Source organism: Mercenaria mercenaria, chromosome 10 (genome assembly GCF_021730395.1).
Source record: "Mercenaria mercenaria strain notata chromosome 10, MADL_Memer_1, whole genome shotgun sequence".
Lineage (NCBI taxonomy): Eukaryota > Metazoa > Mollusca > Bivalvia > Venerida > Veneridae > Mercenaria > Mercenaria mercenaria.
In genome coordinates, this window is record NC_069370.1 from 59174162 (window position 1) to 59196781 (window position 22620).

Genomic DNA, 22620 nt, shown 5'->3' on the forward strand with positions numbered 1-22620 from the left:
AAGGTTTTTGCTCCAATTTTAATAAAAAATGGTCAGTATATTCATTGAAATGAAATCACTAGGTCAAACATGTTTACAATATTATGGTGTGTTTCTCAGGTGAACGATTAGGGCCATCTTGGCCCACTTGTTTTGATTTTACAAAGCAATCAGAATCCCTTCTAAAAACAGATGTTACCTTTTTAGAATGGTAAAGTTTACATGATATTATAAGGGCTCTGTGATTATTATCCGAAACAGAAATTTTTCAGATACAGAGCTGCTTTAATTACCAATGTCTGTGTCATAAAAGTTTCATGCTTTGCACCTAGTCAGATTTCTCAGAAACTACTAAGTCAAATGCTTTCAAACTTTACACAGTCATGCTTTTGGCTTCATAAGATTATCTCCAAGGACAAGAGCATCTGTGTGACCTTCAATTCTTGGACGACGCCTAGCCAAAAAGTATTCAATATAAATTTTAAACTGTTGCATGTCTTTTAATATATAAGAACATGTCGCACTCTATTTTTCCATCTAGTTTGCCCTTATTTGAGTTATGCCCCTTGAAAATAAAAAATGAACATTTTCACCTTGTGACACGCCTAGCTCAAAAATTATTTGATATAGATTCATGAAGCCTTGCACGAGTCTTAATCATGATATGAACTTGCGCACCTTCTATTTTTCATCTAGGCCCACTCCCTATTTTAAGAGTTATAGCCCCTGAAATAGTATAAAATGCACATTTTCACCTTCTTGTGACGCGCCTAGCACAAAAAGTATTCAATATAGATTTATTAAACCTGGTATGAGTCTTTATCATAATAAGAACTTGTGCACTTTCTATTTTTCGTCTGGTTTTGCCCCCTTATATCTGAGTTATTGCCCCTTAAAAAATAAAAAATGTACATTTTCACCTTGCGACACGTCTAACTCAAAAAGTATTAATATAAATCGATTAAACTTTGCATGAGCCTTTATCATGATATGAACTTGAGCAAGTCCTATTTTTTTTATCTGCCTCCACCCTCTATTTTCAGAGTTATTTTTAAAGTTATGGCCCCTGAAATAGTCAAAAACTGCATATTTTCACTTAATTATGTGCCTAACTCAAAAAGTATTTAATGTTAATTCATGAAACCTTGCTTGAGTCTTTATCATACTGTGACCTTGCACACTTGGCATTCTCCTTGAGAATCTTAGCTTTTATTACAGAGTTATGGCTCTTGAAAGAGCAAAATAGTGGATTTTTAGCTCACCTGTCACCAAGTGACAAGGTGAGCTTTTGTGATCGTGCGTCCGTCCGTCCGTAAACTTTTGCTTGTGACCACTCTAGAGGTCACATTTTTCATGGGATCTTTATCAGGGTTGCCAGCAATCTTGAAAAGTCAGGGAAATTGGTTTCTTTTTCAAGGTCAGGGAATTTTAAAATTTGGTCATTGAAAAATGAAAATCCTGGAAAGTCAGGGAAAAGTCAGGGAAAAATTATTTCAAAGCTCGAAGAAGTTAATCATTTTAAACTTTTGTGGCAATGGCAGTCTTCAAGCACTAAATTTAAGTAATTAAAAACAAAGTTTAATGATGTAATACTGTAACATGCATTTAATTTGTTTAAATCCCCCATTTTTCTTTAAACACTGATTTTGCTTGAAGACTGAAAGGCTTTGCAACCCTTGCCTCCAGAGCTAACTTAAACATTTTTAGCTCGACTATTCGTCGGCGTCAGCGTCACACCTTGGGATAAGTTTTTCGTACCAGTCCACATTTTGACAAAGTCTTTTGAGATAAAGTTTTGAAACTTTCAACATTTGTTTACCATCATCACGGCCAGTTATAGGCAAGAGCACATAACTCCATCAAGGATTTTGGCTGAATTATGGCCCCTTTTGACTTAGAAATCATGGTTAAGTTTTTCGTACCAGTTCATATTTTGACAGTCTTTTGAGATAAAGCTTTGAAACTTTCAACAGTTGTTTACAATCACCATGTCCAGTGATAGGCAAGAGCACATAACTCCATCAAGGATTTTGGCTGAATTATGGCCCTTTTTGACTTAGAAATCTGGGTTAATATTTCGTACCAGTTCATATTTTGACAAAGTCTTTTGAGATAAAGCTTTGAAACTATCAACACCTGTTTACCATCACCATGTCCAGTTATAGGCAAGAGTACATAACTCCATCAAGGATTTTGGCTGAATTATGGCCCCTTTTGACTTAGAAATCTTGGTTAAGTTTTTCGTACAAGTTCATATTTTTTGTGAAGTGTTTGACATATGGCTTTGAAACTTTTATCACTTGTTTAGTATAATAGTCTCTATCTGTAGGAAAGAGAACTTAACTCTGTCGTCTATTTTGGCTGAATTATGGCCCTTTTTGGACTTTGAAATTGGTTCTGTTTTCATACAAGTCCATGTTTTGTCAAAACTATTTGACATATGGCTTTTAAACTTTGAACACTTGTTTATCATTATGATTTCTATCTGTAGGCAAGAGTACATAACTATTTTGACTGAATTATGGCCCTTTTTGGACTTTGAAATTGGCTCATATATTGCCATTTAGTGCAAGACTTATCGAAATCAAAGTAATACAGGAACAGTGTTTGTCAAATCTATTTATTTCTTTTGTCTGAATATCAGTGGAAATATTTTGACCCCATTCTTCAATCAATTCTTCGAATAGTCGAGCGCGCTGTCATCAGACAGCTCTTGATTTGTTATTTTGTAGGAAAGTGACACATGAAGAGAGCCTACAACTAACATTATTCTAATACACTTTTTTTGTTGTAGGTACTCCAGGTGTTTTCAGGACAATGTATATTAAGAGATCTTGGATTTTGAGAGTGATGCTTTGTCAATATGATTCCAATGATCTTGCTACTAGTCATGGTGTTTTATTGTTTTTGCCTCTAGGAAACTGTATAATAACAGATCTTGGATTTTTGAGAATGATATTTTGCTAATACTAGCAGGGTTCCAATGGTCTTGTTATTAACCATACTTTATTGTTTTTACCATGAGGAAAGTGTACCTTAAAAGATGTTAGATTTTTGATAGTTACATGTCTTGCAAAGATGCTTTTGATATGTATCTCTTAATAATTAGGTTTCACTGACCAATAGTCACAATTATGTTTCATTGGCTTGACCACCAAACAGTCATACAAGAAAGAAAACCATGTTTATTATCATTGTGTTTGCTGTTTATGTTTAATATATTGGAAAATAAATACAAAACATTTGGAAAAAAAATAATGGGAGGATTGGACGGCTATAGGGGAGGTCAGGAGGCCTTTTAAATGTTTGGCAGTTTTGGTCAGTGAAAAACATGAATTGGTCAGGGAAAAGTCAGGGAATTTTATTCACCCAGAGTGCTGGCAACCCTGCAGTCTGAAATAGTCAAAAGTGCACATTTTCTCCTAATTTTGTGCCTCGCTCAAAAAGTATTTGATGTAAACGCATGAAAACTTGCTTGAGTCTTTATCATGATGTTATCTCGCACACTTGGCATTTTTCTTGAGAATGTTAGATCTTATTACAGACTTATGGCCCCTGAAATAGCTAAAATAGTGGGGTTTTTGTTTGTATGCTCATAGTTCAAGAAGTATATGGCCTAGAATAATGACTCCTTTTCATAAAAGATTTGTTGAGGCTATACCCTTCGTACTATAATAGTATTTTAGACTGGAACCAATTACCACAAAGTATTCATAATACAAAGATAAATATGCTCAATAGGTAAGAGCGTTGGTCTACGGATCTCGGGGTTACGAGTTCGATCCTCGGGCGGGGCGTATGTTCTCCATGACTATTTGATGAATGACATTGTGTCTGATATCATTAGTCCTCCACCTCTGATTCATGTGGGGAAGTTGGCAGTTACTTGCGGAGAACAGGTTTGTACTGGTACAGAATCCAGGAACACTGGTTAGGTTAACAGCCCGCCGTTACATGACTGAAATACTGTTGAAAAACGGCGTTAAACCCAAAACAAACCAAACCAAACCAAACCAAATATGCTTTTAAAAAGGAAGTTAAAAAACATTTGATTTTTACTGTGAAGTTGGCTGAGGATTTCAGTTATATCTATTTTTAGGGTAGTTCTGCACGTTTGGATTGAAATTTTTTCTACAATGCAGAATTTGATTAAACTCTGATTTTTCAAAACTTCAGAATATACCTGGAAAATTCAGCAAATAAAAAAGATAGGGTCTTGTGCTTGATTTTTTGCTAGACTGATTTGAAAAATTTCGACCTCATGCAATATTTCATAATGGGAGTCTATGGGAAAATCATAACTTTCATTACATTTTCGCTAATAGATTTTAATGAAACTTCCCACGGTTGTTAATAAAAATATGGACTATAATTTGGTGAAATAAAATGTATAGGTCCATGTGCTTATTTTTGAGATATTTGACCAGACATTTCACGCTAATTATAACACATTATTTTGAATTTTTTAAAGTTCCGTTTACTATGTTTTAATATCATATTTTGACTTAAGAAATATAGTAACAGTGCCATAAATTTACTCACAGGTTTCAATTAATTAATAAATTGATTTTCATTTCTGTACGCCGAATCCAGGCTTTATTCTACATTTTCCGGGTAAATAACGTTACGCCATCACTTCCGGTTTTTCAGACGTGCAGAACTACCTTAATAGTTTGTAATAGTTAAATATAGATGTAATGTGATACCGCACTTTGGGATATTTTCGTCATGGTTAATTTTTCGCCTATTTCGCCACCCATATGAAGTGTCGAAAATATAACGCTAGAAAATATACCTATGTCAAAAATTTGACACCATATAAACGTTAACACTACAATACCTGCTTATCTACATCGACTATCTACACCCTTGTTACCCGGATAATATGAAATCATGTGATAATTCCAAAATGCTAAAAACTGGAGGAAATGTCAAACTTGGTATGGACATTGTTTTTGTCAATATTTTCTTATTACTCATTCTGATCGTTTAAAGTATTATAACTGATTTAACATGGTTTAGAAGCTGTACCATTTGCACTAAACAATTTGAATATGAGACATATTGTTCAGTATGGAGAGCCCAAAACAATGTGTACATTTTGCTACTGAGAATGAGTTTGGCGATTCAAAGCGTTGTCAGCCTCATTTAATGGACTTTAGGTAATGCATATTATTTTGTATTATTCAGTTATTATATAAACAATGATATGAACATGTTCAAAAGTTTTTATTTTAGATCAAATAACCCACATTGACAAATATATAAGCTTATGTAGTAGTTGATGGATACTGACCCAAGTATTCACAGAAATTTCGAAGATAAAGCCCAAAATGCTATGAGGATGAATAGCCAATATTGTAGTTTGAAATTTTGCATATGCTGTTTTGAAGGTACTGATTGTTGTATATTGAAGAAGTATACTCATAAAATGTGGTAACTAATGGCTTTAGCTTGCCTAAGGTAATGTTTTATACACATGGTCATTACCAGATGTTCCTTAAACATTTTATCAGAAGGGTAAATGTCTATATCTTTGTAAAATTCTGTTTTAAAACTCAAGTCCGCTGTCAGAAGGTTCTAAAGCTTACACGCCTGTATCTTTTCTGCTAGATTTTGGTAAAAAATTAAACAAGCCAGAACAGGTAAATTTAACACCTGAATCTACATGTGCTGAGATTCCACAGGGGGAGGGCGTACACCCATATTTAGAAATTAAGTATGCTAGGGGTCTGTTAGCATTTTAAGAGTGTGAAAATAATGGCACTTCAACAGGTCAGTTTTGCTGGAATATGTTGAATACTGCTGTGAATTCATAGAGGTACATTCCCTTAATCCCTTAACTGATAATAGTTTGATATTGTACTTAATAATTTAGTACATTTGTTAACTTTTCCATACAAAGTTGTTTCCTACCAAAATTTCATCTGCAATACAAGACTCACATGCATTTCTATACTGAAATATAAAGAGTTGGTCCCAGTGTATAGGGTAAGATCTACGTTCATTAACTTAATATTTGTTCAATATCCCCTTCCCTCTTCTTCTGTAAGTTCAATACATTAAGTTGGTGTTATGAATTGTAACAGAGATCTTTTTTTTTTGCTTTGTTCCTTGGGCTATAATAACCATGGTATTTTGACTACTGGTCAAAATCTGTGGAATATTTTGTGGTGTTGAAAACCCTGGGCATTTTTGAAGACAGTAATACTCATCTCGTAGATCTTGGTAGGATGAAGATAACCTCCAGCCAAACTCCAAAAGCCATTTCTAAAGGAGCTAAAGATCTGTATAGGTCGACTGCCGGGTACCCCTGCCAGCACTGAAACAAGCGCTAATATATGGCCATATCTTTTTGGCATTCTTTATCGGGTCTTTATCCAAAGTCATCATTAGGCCTATTTCTATAATTGTAAGAATTACATTCATGGAAAGAGAATGTTAAAAAAAATTTCCGATAACACATGAGGCAAAAACTCTTAATCTGCGATAGTTTTCATATGCTGTACTTATTAGATTGCTGTGCCTGTAACCAGTACAACAAGAGCTGTTGAAGAACAGCAATGCTCGACTATTCACCAGCCTTGTCAACTGAATTAATACAAAAGTCGAAAAAGGGGAATAATTTTGTTCAAATGGGAAAAAGGATTATGGAACCTTCACAATGTTATCAGCTCATGACTGATACTCATGACTGAGTGTGTGAAGTTTCAATCCTTTCCCATTAGTGGATACTGAAAAACTAGCTTACATGCAGAAACTTTCAAAAACCTAAAACTGCTAAGTTGAAAAAGGGGCATAATTTTGAAAAGATGCAGAATAGAGTTATGGGACCTGCACAGTGCATGTCAAATCACGACAGTGAACAAGTGTGTGAAGTTTCAGTCCATTCCCATTAATGAGAACTGAGATACCAGCTTACATACAAAACTGTAACCAAGAATTTCTAAGTCGAAAAAGAGACATAATTTTGTAAAAAAGCAAAATAAAGATATGAAACCTGTGCAGTGTAGGTCAGTTTATCACAGTAAATAAGTGTGTGAAGTTTCAGTCCATTCCCAGAAGTGGTTACTGAGATACCACCTTACATACAAAACCTTAACAAAATCGGGACGCCGACGTCGACGCATGGGTGAGTGTAGTAGTCTGGGTGAGTCTAAAAATCGTTAACAGGTTCATATCATCATGTTGTTACAAACTCATTCACAAAAACATGTCCACACACACAAAACTGGTCAATGCGTAATGGTATGTAAATAAAAGAAGTCAATGATGGCTGTTATCCACTTTCAAAGACAACACATGTAGGGCATCATTATCCATGGTCATTTTTGGCTATTATCCAATTTTCGCACACGGATTAATATAAATGGTTTTGACATAAAAACGACAAACGTAAACAACTTACTCTAAACTATGTCAGATAATGAAATGGTAGAGCTGTATATACAGTGAATTACAAGCATAAAAAAACAATTCTAAATATTTTTTATGAATTTTCAAACTAAACTTACATGGATTTTGTAAACTATTTAACATACTGTGTATTGTATTCTTAAGTGAAATAAAGTTCCATGGAAACAAATCACCATTCGTTCTTTTTACAACATCTGGTGGTTAAAATCTCTTATCAAGCCACAGCAACTTACCGAAAAACCTGAAATTTTCAGAAACGTTCATCTGTCATTTTGTAGCATTTTGGAATTATCACATCATTTTGTATTATACGGGTAACAAGAGTGATCTGTTGCAAATACCTGACATCGGGTATAAAAGGATAATTGCTTTTGCATTACCTGTATTGTTACATAAAGTCAAACCCGAGATTTTCTCACCTTGACCAATTTTTATTAAATCTATTGAAAACGTGTTGTCGATAATCGGCAGTTAGAATTTCGATACACTTACTGTACATGGTTGTTACAGTGTGAAAACAAACATGTCTGTTCTCAAATATTTTCAACCGAAAGAAAAAGAAGTTCTTCTACTAGTTGAAGAAAGCAGTGAAGACTGTAATTCACGCGACTTGTGTAATGCGGAATTACCAGAAATATACAATGAAACACCCGGCTGCAAACGTGAGAAGTACAACATTTTATTCCCAGATATTCGTGAACATTTTAACCATTTTTATTGCTTCTATATTTTAATACAATTTGCAATAAGTTTCATATGTGTATACCAAGTACATACTCTTCAAAAATGCCGGTAATGTTGTTGGATTTTGATGAAATTTTCCTGCATATTTTCGCCACCTATGTAAGATGGCGAAAATATACACGCAAAAATTAAACCACTACATTTTGAGTTAAAAGTGCGAAAATTTGCCAACACGAAATTATCCCAAAGTACGGAATCATTTTTAGCTCACCTGTCACGAAGTGACAAGGTGAGCTGTTGTGACCGCTTGATGTCCGTCGTGCGTTGTGCGTCGTCCGTCCTCCATCAACAGTTTGTAAAAAAATCTTCTTCTTGAAAACCACTGGGCAGAATTACACCAAACTTCAGAGGAATGATCCTTGGGTGGCCCCCTTTCAAAATTTTTCACAGAATTGTATTCCATGCAGAACTCTGGTTGCCATGGCAACCGAAAGGAAAAGTTTAAAAATCTTCTTCTCAAAAATCAGAAGCCCTAGAGCTTAGATATTTGGTGTGAAGCATTGCCTAGTGGACCTCTCCTAAAATTGTTCAATTCATGACCCCGGGGTCAAAATTGACCCCGCCCCAGGGGTCACTTAATTTTACATAGGAAAATATTAAAATATCTTCTTCTCAAAAAGCAGAAGTCCTAGAGCTTAGATATTTGACTTGTAGCATTGCCTAATGGACCTCTACTAAAACTGTTCAAATCATGACCCGGGGGTCAAAATTAACCCCGCCCTAGGGGTCACTTGATTTTACATAGGAAAGTCTTCAAAAATTTTCTAAAAACAAACCAGAAGGCCTAGATCTTAGATATTTCCCATGTAGCATTGCCTAGTAGACCTCTACAACATTTGTTCAAATCATGACCCCCCTGGGTCAAAATTGACCCCGCCCCAGGGGTCACTTGATTTTACATAGGAAAATCTTCAAAAAATTTCTAAAAATAAACCAGAAGGCCTAGAGCTTAGATATTTCACTTGTAGCATTGCCTAGTGGACCTCTACTAATTTGTTCAAATCTTGTCCCCCGGGGTTAAAATTGACACCCGCCACAGGGGTCATTTGATTTTACATAGGAAAATCTTAAAAAAATTCTAAAAATAAACCAGAAGTCCTAGATCTTAGATATTTGACATGTAGCATTACCTAGTAGACTTCTACAAAATTTGTTCAAATCATGACCCCCGGGGTCAAATTGACCCCGCCCCATGGGGTTACTCGATTGTACATAGAAGAATCTTCAAAATTTTCTAAAAATAAACCAGAAGAGCTTAGATATTTGACATGATATTGCCTAGGGGACCTCTACAAAAAATTTTCAAATCTTGACCCTCCCAGGGTCAAATTGACCCAGCCCCAGGGGTTACTTCATTTTATGTTACTATAAATAGCTTATTTAGTAACTACTTTATTATTGGCCATAGGGAAAAACTGAGGCCACTTCTCCAATTTTTAGGTGTATTTTGACATATCTGTACCTATAAGAAAATTTCAACTACATTTACTCATGATTCTTTTGATTGATCTTGATTATGATTTTTTGACCTTCCTGTCCTAAGTGCAATGATAACAGGTGAGCAATATAGGGCCATTATGGCCCTCTTGTTATTGTGATAACCTTGTCCATGTAATACATGCATGTCGATGTAATGACAGCATACTTGAGCACTAATACCGCAGAAATTCTATCTATCTATATGTCAGTCCTTCCATCCGTCCGTCCATCTGTCCATCCATCTCCCCTTAAGATTGCAAACCATCCATCTCCCCTTAAGACTGCAAACATTTGAATTATTACCCCTTATTTGTGACAAATGTACCAGTGGAGGCACAGGGGTATATCACATAAAGGTTTTGGGCTGGTCTGGGGTATAGTAACCCCTGTTTGTCTATAAATACCCAGACCATCCAAAAACCTTTATGTGATGTACCACTGTGAGTGGGGGCACACACTGTGTCCTACAGACACATTCAGTTTGTACAAAGTTTTTTATCTCAGACAAGGGCACTCGGAGTGCTCCACCCTCTTAAATCACCAGACTGCGGAGCATAGGTAATTTGTCTTTGTTCTGGGTGAAAAAAGTGCAAAATGTGCATTTTTTCTCGCTCGCTACATTCGTATAGGTATTTATCTTTGTTCTGGAATAAGCAAGTGCAAAATATGCTCTTTTCTCGCTAGCTTCTCTTGCATAGGTATTTGTCTTTTGTTCTGGGTTAAAAAAAAAACAACAAAAAAAACATGTATTTTGTCTCGCTCGTTAGGCTCGCACAACAAAAATTCAGCAAAGTTTGCATTAGCTCCTATAACGCTCTTACCATTTGTGCAATATGCAAATAGCCCTTGGATACACCTCCCCATAAAAAATCCCCAGAAATCCTATTGGGCTAAGAAATTCCATTCTGAGATACTTAGACAAGAATAAGTCTTATAAGTCATAAAACTTGGAATGTAATTAGCGTGTCATTTTGGTTGAATTTGTCACAAAACCTGTCCTTTTAAAATACCAAATAAAGTTTCTCAGAACACCCAGAATGCACCAGAATGATCCATTATTTTCAAAAACCGGACCCCCTATTTGCCCCCCCCCCCCCCCCCCCCCCAACACAAAATCCTACATCTGCCCTTGTCAGTAGTTAAATATTACATAATTATTTTACTTGTAAAATGAGCCATAAAACTAAAGAAATATAATGCAGAAATACTAAAATTACTTTTTTCTGGTGTTGTGATTTGCACACCTGCTAAAAATGTACACAATGTATTTGACAGTATTTTGAGTACAGTAAGAGAATTTGACAAATGACAAACTGCAAAATGTAGATAAATTAAAGACTTCCGTCATGTCCGTATTAAAATATTAAAAAATTGTGACATGAACGTCAATTTGCCTTTAGATGATAATGATAACTATAATAATAATAATAATTAATAATTTATTTATTTAGTCCTAAGTTCTTTTTTCCTGTGACTGATTATGCAGGTTTCAAGAAGTTAAAGTAGAATTTTTTGGTTTTCAGGAGCTAGTGGGAATGGGACTTGAATTTCAGGAGTCAGGAAATCAAGGTATGTATGATATACCCGCAAAGCTCTTATTTTCAGTTGGAAGACATTTGGTTCAGTTGAAATTATGTTTGCAGATTTTATTTTTACTACAGATTGCTTTTATCATCCCATCTGGTTTTTTTACCCCTGTATACAGACCTCAATTTTGCAAACCCTGTAATCCCTCTCAGACAGTAAACATCAGGAGTGGGTACTTTATAATTATACATTTCTTTGACCAGCACATTGACCCTGGTATATTTCTGCTAAATCTTTACAACTGAACATAATTAATTGTCAGATTTGCCTGACGTAATATATTTAAAATAGAATACACCAATATATGACTTATGTCTCTCCCCGTCTGGGGGAGACATATTGTTTTTGCCCTGTCCGTCCGTCCTTCTGTCCGTACGTACGTACGTCCGTCCTTCCATACGTCACACTTCATTTCCGAGCAATAACTGGAGAACCATTTGACCTAGAACCTTCAAACTTCATAGGGTTGTAGGGCTGCTGGAGTAGACGACCCCTATTGTTTTTGGAGTCACTCCATCAAAGGTCAAGGTCACAGGGGCCTGAACATTGAAAACCATTTCCAATCAATAACTAGAGAACCACTTGACCCAGAATGTTGAAACTTCATAGGATGATTGGTCATGGAAAGTAGATGACCCCTATTGATTTTGGGGTCACTCCGTCAAAGGTCAAGGTCACAGGAGCCTGAACATTGAAAACCATTTCCGATCAATAACTAGAGAACCTCTTGACCCAGAATGTTGAAACTTCATAGGATGATTGTACATGCAAAGTAGATGACCCCTATTGATTTTGGGGTCACTCCATAAAAGGTCAAGGTCACAGGGGCCTGAACATTGATAACCATTTCGGATCAATAACTTGAGTACCACTTGACCCAGAATGTTGAAACTTCATAGGATGATTGAACATGCAGAGTAGATGACCCCTATCGATTTTAGTGCCTTAACATGGAAAACAATTTCTGATCAATAACTTGAGAACCATTTGACCCAGAATGTTGAAACTTCACAGGATGATAGAACATGCAGAGTAGATGACCCCTAGTGATTTTGGGGTCAGTCTATTAAAGGTCAAGGTCACAGGGGCCTGGTCATGTAAAATCATTTCTGGAAAATAACTTGAGAACCACTTGACCTAGAATGTTGAAACTTAATAGGATGATTGGACATGCAGAGTAGATGACCCCTATTTATTTTGAGGTCACTTGATCAAAGGTCAAGGTCACAGGAGCCTGAACAGTGACTTGAGAGCCTCTAGGCCAGGAGTGTTGAAATTTAGCAGGATGACTGGACATGCCAAGTAGATGATCCCTGTTGCAGCCAACCATCAGTATCTCTTTGACTTTCGCTCCTGACCCCTATTGACTTCTTGCCTATAGGACTTTACATTGGGGGAGACATGCGCTTTTTTACAAAAACAATTTCTAGTTGTAACTTTGCTTGCATCCGATAAAGTCGGTAATGTCGACTAATGAAGTCAGCTGCTTAAAGTACCTTGAAAAGAAAGCAGCGATTAGCCGGTAGGATTTGATTTCAAATAAATGTTAAACAGTTTCAGAATTTTGAAATCATCCAAGCCCTATTATTTAGTCAAAAATCTCTTCTTAGCCCGCCGGCTTAGCTCAGTAGGTAGAGCGTTGGTCTATGGATCGCGGGGTCGTGAGTTCGATCCTCCACCTCTGATTCATGTGGGGAAGTTGGCAGTTACTTGTGGAGAACAGGTTCACACTATGTACCCTGACAATCTTGACTCTGTTCAGCGACTCTAACTCAATGCCAACATGGCCGATGTAAAGCCTATACAACTTTGTTTTCTGTGTAATTTCGATGTATAAAGGAATGTTTCGGTTGTTATATCTGTCTCCATTGATCAAGTGTATATTTATTTCAAAATGTATCATGTTGAATATATCAACCCTTGTGTTTTCAGGCAGAATACCGACAAACGAGGCAAATTTTTCAAAGAAAAAATTCACAAAAAATCTTTAAAAAATACTTATATGCTTTTGATGCCTCTACTATTTTGTTGTTGAAAGCAAAAGTATAGCTGCTTTATAGGCCCGATTACACTATGTTGTTAACCCACTACATGTTGACAAAATACATGTTCAAATGTACTGACAGCGAGAAAAGGGATAAAAACCTAACTCAGTTTACATGAGGAATGGATAAAAACCTAACTTACACGAAATCGCGGGAAGGATAAACACTTAACTGACTAGTATTCTATAGAAATGAATGAGTTGACATATTCATGGTCTTTTGTAAACATTACTTTATAAGAGGTGTTGTCTTCAAACTTTGCCATTAATTCTACAAGGTGTTATATGTATGCCCACTACAGTCAAATATTTTTATGCGTATAGCAATGCTTGCAAAACTCTGGATAAACCCTCGAAAATAATTCAATATAAATCAGAATTAATATATACTTATATCAGAAATTATTTAATACCACCGATGTTAGAAGTTCTGTATCACCCTTTACCCTCTCTCTCTCTCTCTCTCTCTCTCTCTCTCTCTCTCTCTCTCCCTCTCTTTCTCTCTCTCTCTGTAAAGTGTAGATTTTATAGAGGTGCTAATGGAATATTTTGATATTGTTTAAATTGGATTAGATTTATGATTAATTATTAATTCTAACATGACTCGAAATCAAGCTCTGTATATTCTGCGATAAACAACGGTTGACGCGTGGACCGTTAAGAGAGCATTATGACGTCAATTATGATGTCAAATTGCCACATGACGTCCGATTCATTGCTTCTCGGGTAAATGAAGTCCAGCATAATATTTATTATAATATGTCATTGAGCATGTCAAAATGAAAACAATGAAGCCCTTCTTGTGATTTATCGTCTAATTTACCACGGTTCATCGTTCAGAGGCTTTGAACAGTATTTGACCACTCTGGTCAATGCCCTCGTGGTTCAATTCATACGCATCTGAACGGAAGAAAAGTGTATGTGTGTGTAGGAGTGGGGGGTGGGGGGAGGGGGAGGGGGAAGGCATGGACAGACAGGGCAGGGGTGTGGAAATCCTCACATTTTTCACTTGTCCACGGAAACTTAAAAATCCACTTGTCCGTAGTCAAATTTCACTCGCTCGGATTTGTAATATTAAACCTTCATGAAACTGCAAAATTAATAGACTGAAGAGTTCTTTATTTAGGACAATGAAAAGAAAAACATATCACAGTAACTGTGGTAAAAAATAAGCTGATAATATTTGCCCTTTAAAGTTTATAAAAGTCTGAAATCGCGTAGGAAGGGTTTTGGTGCCATGCCTGAAACATTGTCCATGCAATGGTGCAAAGCCAGATGAATTCATGTTTTTAGTCATACTTGCGATCTATGTGTGCTTTTGATTTTTAGCTCACCTGTCACATAGTGACAAGGTGAGCTTTTGTGATCACCCTTCGTCCGTCGTCAGTCCGTGCGTCCGTCAACAATTTCTTGTCTGCACGATAGCGGTTTCATTTATGATTTTATTTTAACCAGACTTGCACACAACTTGTGTCACCATAAGATCACGGTTCCTTTCTTGAACTGGCCAGTTCTCATTATGGGTTCCAGAGTTATGGCCCCTAAAAGGGCCAAAATTAGCTATTTTGACCTTGTCTGCACAATAGCAGCTTGATTTATGATTTGAATTTAATCAGACTTGCACAAAACTTGTGTCACCATAAGATCTCGGTCCCTTTCTTGAACCGGCCACATCCCATAATGGGTTCCAGAGTTATGCTCCTGAAAGGGCCAGAATTAGCTATTTTGACCTTGTCTGCACAATAGCAGCTTCGTTTATGATTAGATTTTAACCAAAGTTGCACACAACTTGTATCACCACAAGATCTTGCTTCCTTTCTTCAACTGGCCAGATTCCATCATGGGTTCCAGAGTTATGGCCCCTTAAAGGTCCAAAATTGGCTATTTTGGCTTTTGCAGCCATATAGAGACTTCATTTATGGTTTTATATGATACAAACTTACAAAATCTCCAACAACAATAAATCTTGGATTCCATGACAAATCGGATCCAATCGTAGGTTCCAGAGTTATTTTATATCTGATTACCTCCCCTGATTGTAATCAAAATGGATTTATATCAGTAAGTACTTATAGGACTTATTTGAAATTTCATTATTGTTATTAGTTGGACTGAGACAATCAGGGTAGATAACTATGAACTGATTTTATGGCAAATTACCTCCCTTTATTTCAAATTAAAATGGGTATATCTCCATAACTAATGAAGATACTGATCTGAAATTTCATTTATGTCAACAGATTTATTTGGCAGATCATTCTTTTGTTCACTTACAATATTTATTTTTTTAATTACTTCCCTTTTACGTTACTATAAATAGCTTATTTTTAGTAACTTTTTTATTATTGGCCATAGGGAAAAACCGAGACCACTTTCCTGTGGTACAACATGGATGGTACCTCCAATTTTTAGGTGTATTTTGACATATCTATACCTTGTAAAAAAAATAATTTCTTTTTGGTTAAATTTCTTCGCTTTGTTGTTTCTATCCTTTGGACTTAGATATCTTTTCTGAGGACCTTCTTGTCCTCAAGTGCAATGATAACAGGTGAGCGATATAGGGCCATGATGGCCCTCTTGTTATTTGTCTGACTACTGGCTCCCATATTTTTTTTGACATTGACTTATTGTCTCAGCAGTTAGAATTCTACTAACAAACTTGTCTAAATACTTTTTTAAGTTGTTTACGTATCTGATTTTCTATCATAGTCACCGGGTTACAATGTGCACGAGACCTAGCCAAAGAACCAATCAGATCATGGAAAGTGATGCGTAAAGACAGATGTATGTTATTTTTTCTTAAACTGCAGTAGTCGAGAGGCTCTCAGCAAGTACATCAGGGATTTCATACATTAAGTTATCGTTATCACCTCTATACACTTGAAGCAACACACAATCTAAATGATATTTTTTGTTATCTCATTTTATACCTGAAAAAGTCTAATTGTCTGCGGACACACAGAATGAAAAATGCACTTGTAAGCCAGCAAACAATCACGAGTTGGACAAGTTGGACATAGGAATCCCACATCCCAGCAGGGCCGGATGGGTCAAATAACTTCGAGCATCTATAGTTCATACATAAAGCACAGATGTAGTCAGCTATGTTTTCTTTTGGTTAGGTATTTATTCATTCTAAGTTTGTATTTATCAAGCACTGTTTCCTATATCAGTCAGGAATTATCCGTAAATCTAAAACCACTTCATAATCAATACAGTTTTTTAAACTATAAAATGAATTTCAAACTTTGATACTGTTAAACATTGTCAAAGAGATGTTTATTGAACTAATACAGTTGATAAGTAAGGTCTTATTGCAATTTCTGGTACTTTAAAATGGTGAGAAACATAAAACATGTTCATTTTGAAGACTTCTTTGAGTACATTTTAATGAATTCCAGCACCAAAGGCCTATCCGTCCGTTCATCCGTCTGGCGTCCATACGTCCACACTTTCCTTTAAACAAAATCTCCTCCTAAACCACTGAGCCAATTTTGATGAAACTTCACAGGGATGTTCCTTTGATGGTCTTCTTTAAAAATTATTCAAAAAATTGAATTCCATTCAGAACTCTGGTTGCCATGGCAACCAAAAGGAAAAACTTCAAAAATCTTCTTGTCCAAAACCACAAGACCTAGGGCTTTGATATTTGGTATGTAACATCATCTAGAGGGCCTGTACAAAGATTGTTCAAATTATCCCCCTAGGGTCAAATATGGCCCCATCCCAGGGTCACATGATTTATGTAGACTTATATAGGGAAAACTTTGAAAATCTTCTTGTCCAAAATCATAAGGCCTAGGGCTTTGGTATTTGTAATGTAGCATCATCTAGTGTGCCTCTACCAAGATATTTCAAACTATCCCCCTAGGGTACAATATACCCTGCCCTGGGGATCACATTTTTTCTATAGACTTATATAGGGAAAAACTATGATATAGTGGGCCTCTACCAAAGTTGTTCAAATGACTCCCCCACCCCCATCGCCCCCTGGCCCTGCCCAGGGGAATCAACGTGGTTTATATAGTGTGTAGGAAAAAACTTTAAAACTCTTCTTGTCTGAAACCACAACACCTAGGCTTTTGATATTTGGTATGTAGCATTGCCTTTTGTTTCTCCACCAAGATTGTTCAAATTATTATCCTGGGGTGAAATGAGGCCCTTCCGCGGGGGTCCCTAATTTTACATAGATGTATATAGGAAAAAACTTTAAAAATCTTCTTGTCTGAAATTGCAAGGCATAGGCATTTGATATTTGGTATTTTGCATTGCCTTAGTTAGTCCTCTACAAAGATTATTAAAATTATGACCCCCGAATTGAAAAGAGGCCCTGCCGCTAGGGTCCCTAGTTTTACATAGACATATATAGGAAAAAACTTTAAAAATCTTCTTGTCTGAAATTGCAAGGTATAGGCTTTTGATATTTGATATTTTGTATTGCCTTAGATGGTCCTCTACAAAGATTATTAAAATTATGACCCCCAAGTTGAAAAGAGGCCATGTCCTGGGGGTCCCAAGTTTTACATAGACTTATATAGGAAAAACTTTAAAAATCTTCTTGTCTTAAAGTTCAAGGCCTATGCCTTTGATATTTTGTTTGTATCATTGCCAAGTTTATCTCTAACAAGATTGTTCGAATTATGCCCCTGGGGTGAAAAGAGGCCCCGCCCCAGGGGTCACTTGATATACGAGTAATATAGGAAAAATACTTTAAAAATTATCAGATCATATTTCCTAGACTGTTTAATTATATCTGCCAGATGACCCCAAGTGATAAGGTGTCATTGGGCTGTGACCTTCACATACTGACCTACTTTCTTGTTTTTATAGATACAGGCTTGAAATTTTGATGACATGTACAGTTTTGCACACCAATCTTAAAACTGACTTTCATTGACCATGAATATGACCTACTGACCCACTTTCTTGTTTTTAAGCTTTAGCAAAGAAATTTGTTCAAGCAAGCAATTAAACTCAGGTGAGCAATATAGGGCCATCATGGCACTCTTGTTATATTTAAGCTGGTATCTCAGTGACTACTTGTGGGAATGGATTGAAACTTAACACACTTATTCATAGTGATAAACTTACACTGACAGGTTCAATAACTCTATTTTGCTTTTTTACAAAATTATGCCCCTTTTTCAAAATATATGTAAGCTGGTATATCAGTATCCTTCAATGGGAATGGATCGAAACTTCACACACTTGTTCACTGTCATGATCTGACCTTCACTGTGTAGGTACCATCACTCTACTTAAAAAAAAAAATTGCCCCTTTTTGGACTTAGCAGTTTTTGGTTCAGTTTTTGTATGTTAGCTGGTATCTCAGTATCCGTGAATGGGAATGGATTGAAACTTCTCACACTTGTCCACTGTCATGAGCTGATAAAGGCTATATGCAGGTTTCATAACCCTGTTTCCCATTTTTAGCTCACCAGAGCCAAAGGCTCAGGGTGAGCTATTAGGATCAATCACTGTCCGTTGTCCGTCGTCAGTTGTCTGTTGTCCATAAACTTTTACTTTAAATGACATCTCCTCATAAACCGCTAGGCCAATTTCATCCAAAATTCACAGGAATGTTCCTTGGGTGAAGCTCTACAAAAATTGTTCAAAGAATTGAATTCCATGCAGAACTCTGGTTGCCATGGCAACCGAAAGGAAAAACTTAAAAAAACTTCTTCTCAAAAACCAGAAGCCCCAGAGCTTAGATATTTGGTGTGAAGCATTGCCTAGTCGACCTCTACCAAGTTTGTTCAAATCATGACCCCACGGTCAAAATTGACCTGACCCATGACCCCATGGTCAAAATTGACCCCGCCCCAGGGGTCACTTAATTTTACATAGGAAAATCTTCAAAAAATTTCTAAAAATAAACCAGAAGGCCTAGAGCTTAGATATTTGACTTTTAGCATTGCCTAGTGGACCTCTACTAAAGTTGTTCAAATCATGACCCAGGGGTCAAAATTGACCCCGCCCTAGGGGTCACTTGATTTTACATAGATTTCTATAGGAAAATCTTCAAATTTAAAAAAAAAATAAACCAGAAGGCCTAGAGCTTAGATATTTGACATGTAACATTGCCTAGTGGACCTCTACAAAATTTATTCAAATCATGATCCCCGGGGTCAAAATTGATCCTGCCCCAGGGGTCATTTGATTTTACGTAGGAAAATCTTCGAAAAATTTCTAAAAATAAACCAGAAGGCCTAGATCTTAGATATTTGACATGTAGCATTGCCTAGTAGACTTCTACAAAATTTGTTCAAACATGACCCCGGGGTCAAATTGACCCCGCCTCATGGGGTTACTTGATTGTACATAGAAAAATCTTCAAAATTTTCTAAAAATAAACCAGAAGGCCTAGAGCTCTACAAAATTTGTTCAAATCATGACCCTCGGGGTCAAAATTGACCCTGCCCCAGGTGTCACTTGATTTTACATAAGAAAATCTTCAAAATGTTTCTTAAAATAAACTAGAAGGCCTAGAGCTTAGATATTTGACATGTAGCATTGCCTAGTGGACCTCTACAAAATTTGTTCAAATCTTGAACCCCCACAGTCAAATTGACCCAGCCCCAGGGGTCACTTGATTGTACATAGGGAAAACTTCATAAATTTGCTAAAAATAAACCAGAAGGCCTAGATCTTAGATATTTGATATATAACATTGCCTAGTAGACTTCTTTGTTGAAATTATGACCCCCGGGGTAAAATTGGCTCCGCCCCAGGGGTTACTTCATTGTAACTCAGTATCTAACATATACCTCGATAAGTGTAATGAATATATTAATGAATAAATAAATAGATAAACAATTTTTGTTTGAAAGATTAACATTACATTATTATTGTTTGCCTGTCTTATGACTGAAATACTGTTAAAAAATGGTGTTAAACCCGAAACAAACAAAAAAATAATATAATGTATCGACTAATGGTATTACCCGAGTTTTTCATGCATTCAAATTTCAAATGGGTGGTGTAACGTTGTAAACTGACCTCCATGGAATAATGACCCCAGGTCATTATTTTATATAGAATAATGACCCCTTTTCTATAAAATACTGACACCACTTATAAAACAAGTTTAAGCATACCAAAAGTTCCTTCTAGGGCACATCTATATAAATATATAATGATCATGTTGTAAAAGTTTGGTTGCAATGTCTGTTTTATACTGCCAAAAAATGTCAAGTAGGTATTTACGCTTGTTATTATTTAACATAAATTGTTAAATCCAATAACAAATTAAATCTGTTACCACTTTCAGTTGAGTAAATACGGCAATAAGACATTGACCCGGATTGAGGTCAATCCGTTATGATTCGATGTGTGAATTTGTTACACATAATTAGAGGGTTGCAATAGGGTTTGTTTCTGCATATTAACCACGCATTTGAAGATAATGATAATATTTAGTTGTTTACATGTAAATTTGTTTGTACATACGTTATGTTCTTCAAGAATGGAGGAAATAAAAGAATCAGTCAACCATCCTTGGGTTTAGTAATATATAATCCATCGACGCGTTCAGTTAGAGAGTCGCCTCAATTAGGAAAGAATAGTTTTAACGTCAGAGGTTATTTCTAAGGTCACTGTGTTTGACTGACCAGCTTGTAATGACAACAGCTTTCAATATCAGTTGCTCAGTCAAGTGTGACTTACCAAACTATAATATTCTTTCTCAAGAGAAGGAACAATAAATATTGTTGCACATTTTAATGGAAACATGCGTGAAAATCCGAAATAAATGCAAACTCATTTTGAACGTATGTATTTATATATATAACGACATTGTCAAAAAACTTATCCACATACTGCACTAAACGAAACAAATATGCTGTACCTCATTCATGCTCCACTCCACCTTTAGCTCTCACAGCTGAACTAACAACCTATACTGTATCCCGCCCACAAGCTATACTGTACCATGCCAGTAAGCTCTGCTGTGCACACAATCTTTGCTGTACCACATCAACAAGCTTTACTGTACGCCACCTACGCAATATGCTGTACCCAACATACAAGCTGTGCTGCATCCCGCCAATAAGCACTGCTGTACACACAATCTATGCTGTACCTACCCACAAGCTACTAGTATGCTGTACACCACCTATGCATGCTGTACAAAACTTACAAGCTATGCTGTACATCACTAACACCATATGCTGTAGCCAGGTCTCTTTTGAAAGAATAACTAAATTATACTGTGAAAGGATGATAGAGACAACATGTGAGCAGAGACCACCTAAGAGCAGAAACAGCATATGAACATAAACCAACTGTGAGCAGAGACAGCATATGACCAGAGACAGAATATGAACAGAGACCAACTGTGAGCAGAGACAGTATGTGACCAGAGACTAACTGTGAGCAGAGACAGCATATGACCAGAGACCAACTGTTAACAGAGACAGCATATGACCAGAGACCAGCTGTGAGCAGAGACAGCATATGACCAGAGACCAGCTGTGAGCAGAGACAGCATATGACCAGAGACTAACTGTTAGCAGAGACAGAATATGAACAGAGACCAACTGTGAGTAGAGACAGTATGTGACCAGAGACCAACTGTGAGCAGAGGCAGCATATGACCAGAGACCAACTGTTAGCAGAGACAGAATATGAACAGAGACCAACTGTGAACAGAGACAGCATGTGACCAGACACCAACTGTGGGCTGAGACAGCATATGACAAGAGACCAACTACGAGCAGAGACAAGCATAATTATGACCAGAGACCAACTATGAGAAGAGACAGCATAATTATGACCAGAGACCAGTTGTGAGCAAAGTAAACATTGACCTGAGACTAACTGTGAGCAGAGACAGCATATGGGCAGAGACCAACTTTGAGATGAGGCAACATTTGACCAGAGACCAACTATAAGCAGAAACAGTATATGTCCAGAGACCAACTATGAGATCACACAGTGATGACCAGAGACCAACTGTGAGATCACACAGTGATGACCAGAGACCAACTGTGAGCAGAAACAGTATATGACCATAGACCAACTTTGAGGACGGGCAACTTATGACCAGAGACCAACTATAAGCAGAGAGTATATGACCATTAACCAACTTGGAGGAGAGGCAACATATGACAAGAGGCCAACTATAAGCAGAAACAGTATATGACCAGAGACCAACTATGAGATCAGACAGCATATGACCAAAGACCAACTGTGAGCAGAAAAAGAATATACATGAGAAGTGTCCAACTCTGAGAAGAGAAAGCATATGACTAGAGACCAACAATGAGCATAGACAGTAAATGACCAGAGACCAACTTTGAGGAGTGGCAACATATGAGCAGAGACCAACTATGAGCAGAAACAGTATATGACCAGAGACCAAATATGAGATC

At 36.6% G+C, this 22620-nt stretch overlaps 1 protein-coding gene across 5 annotated transcripts in view; it reads left to right on the forward strand.

The window, feature by feature from the left end:
• The first annotated feature begins 11121 nt into the window (after positions 1-11121).
• LOC123561423 (basic salivary proline-rich protein 3-like) overlaps positions 11122-22620 on the forward strand; it is a 244315-nt gene continuing 232816 nt past the window's right edge. For 4 of the 5 annotated variants that reach the window (XM_053553186.1, XM_053553185.1, XM_053553187.1 and 1 more), the window contains exon 1: positions 11122-11187. In XM_053553186.1, coding sequence (XP_053409161.1) covers positions 11154-11187 — 34 coding nt within the window. In that variant the 5' untranslated portion in view covers positions 11122-11153. The remainder of the gene's footprint in view (positions 11188-22620) is intronic. The other variant, XM_053553188.1, reaches the window with a different exon arrangement.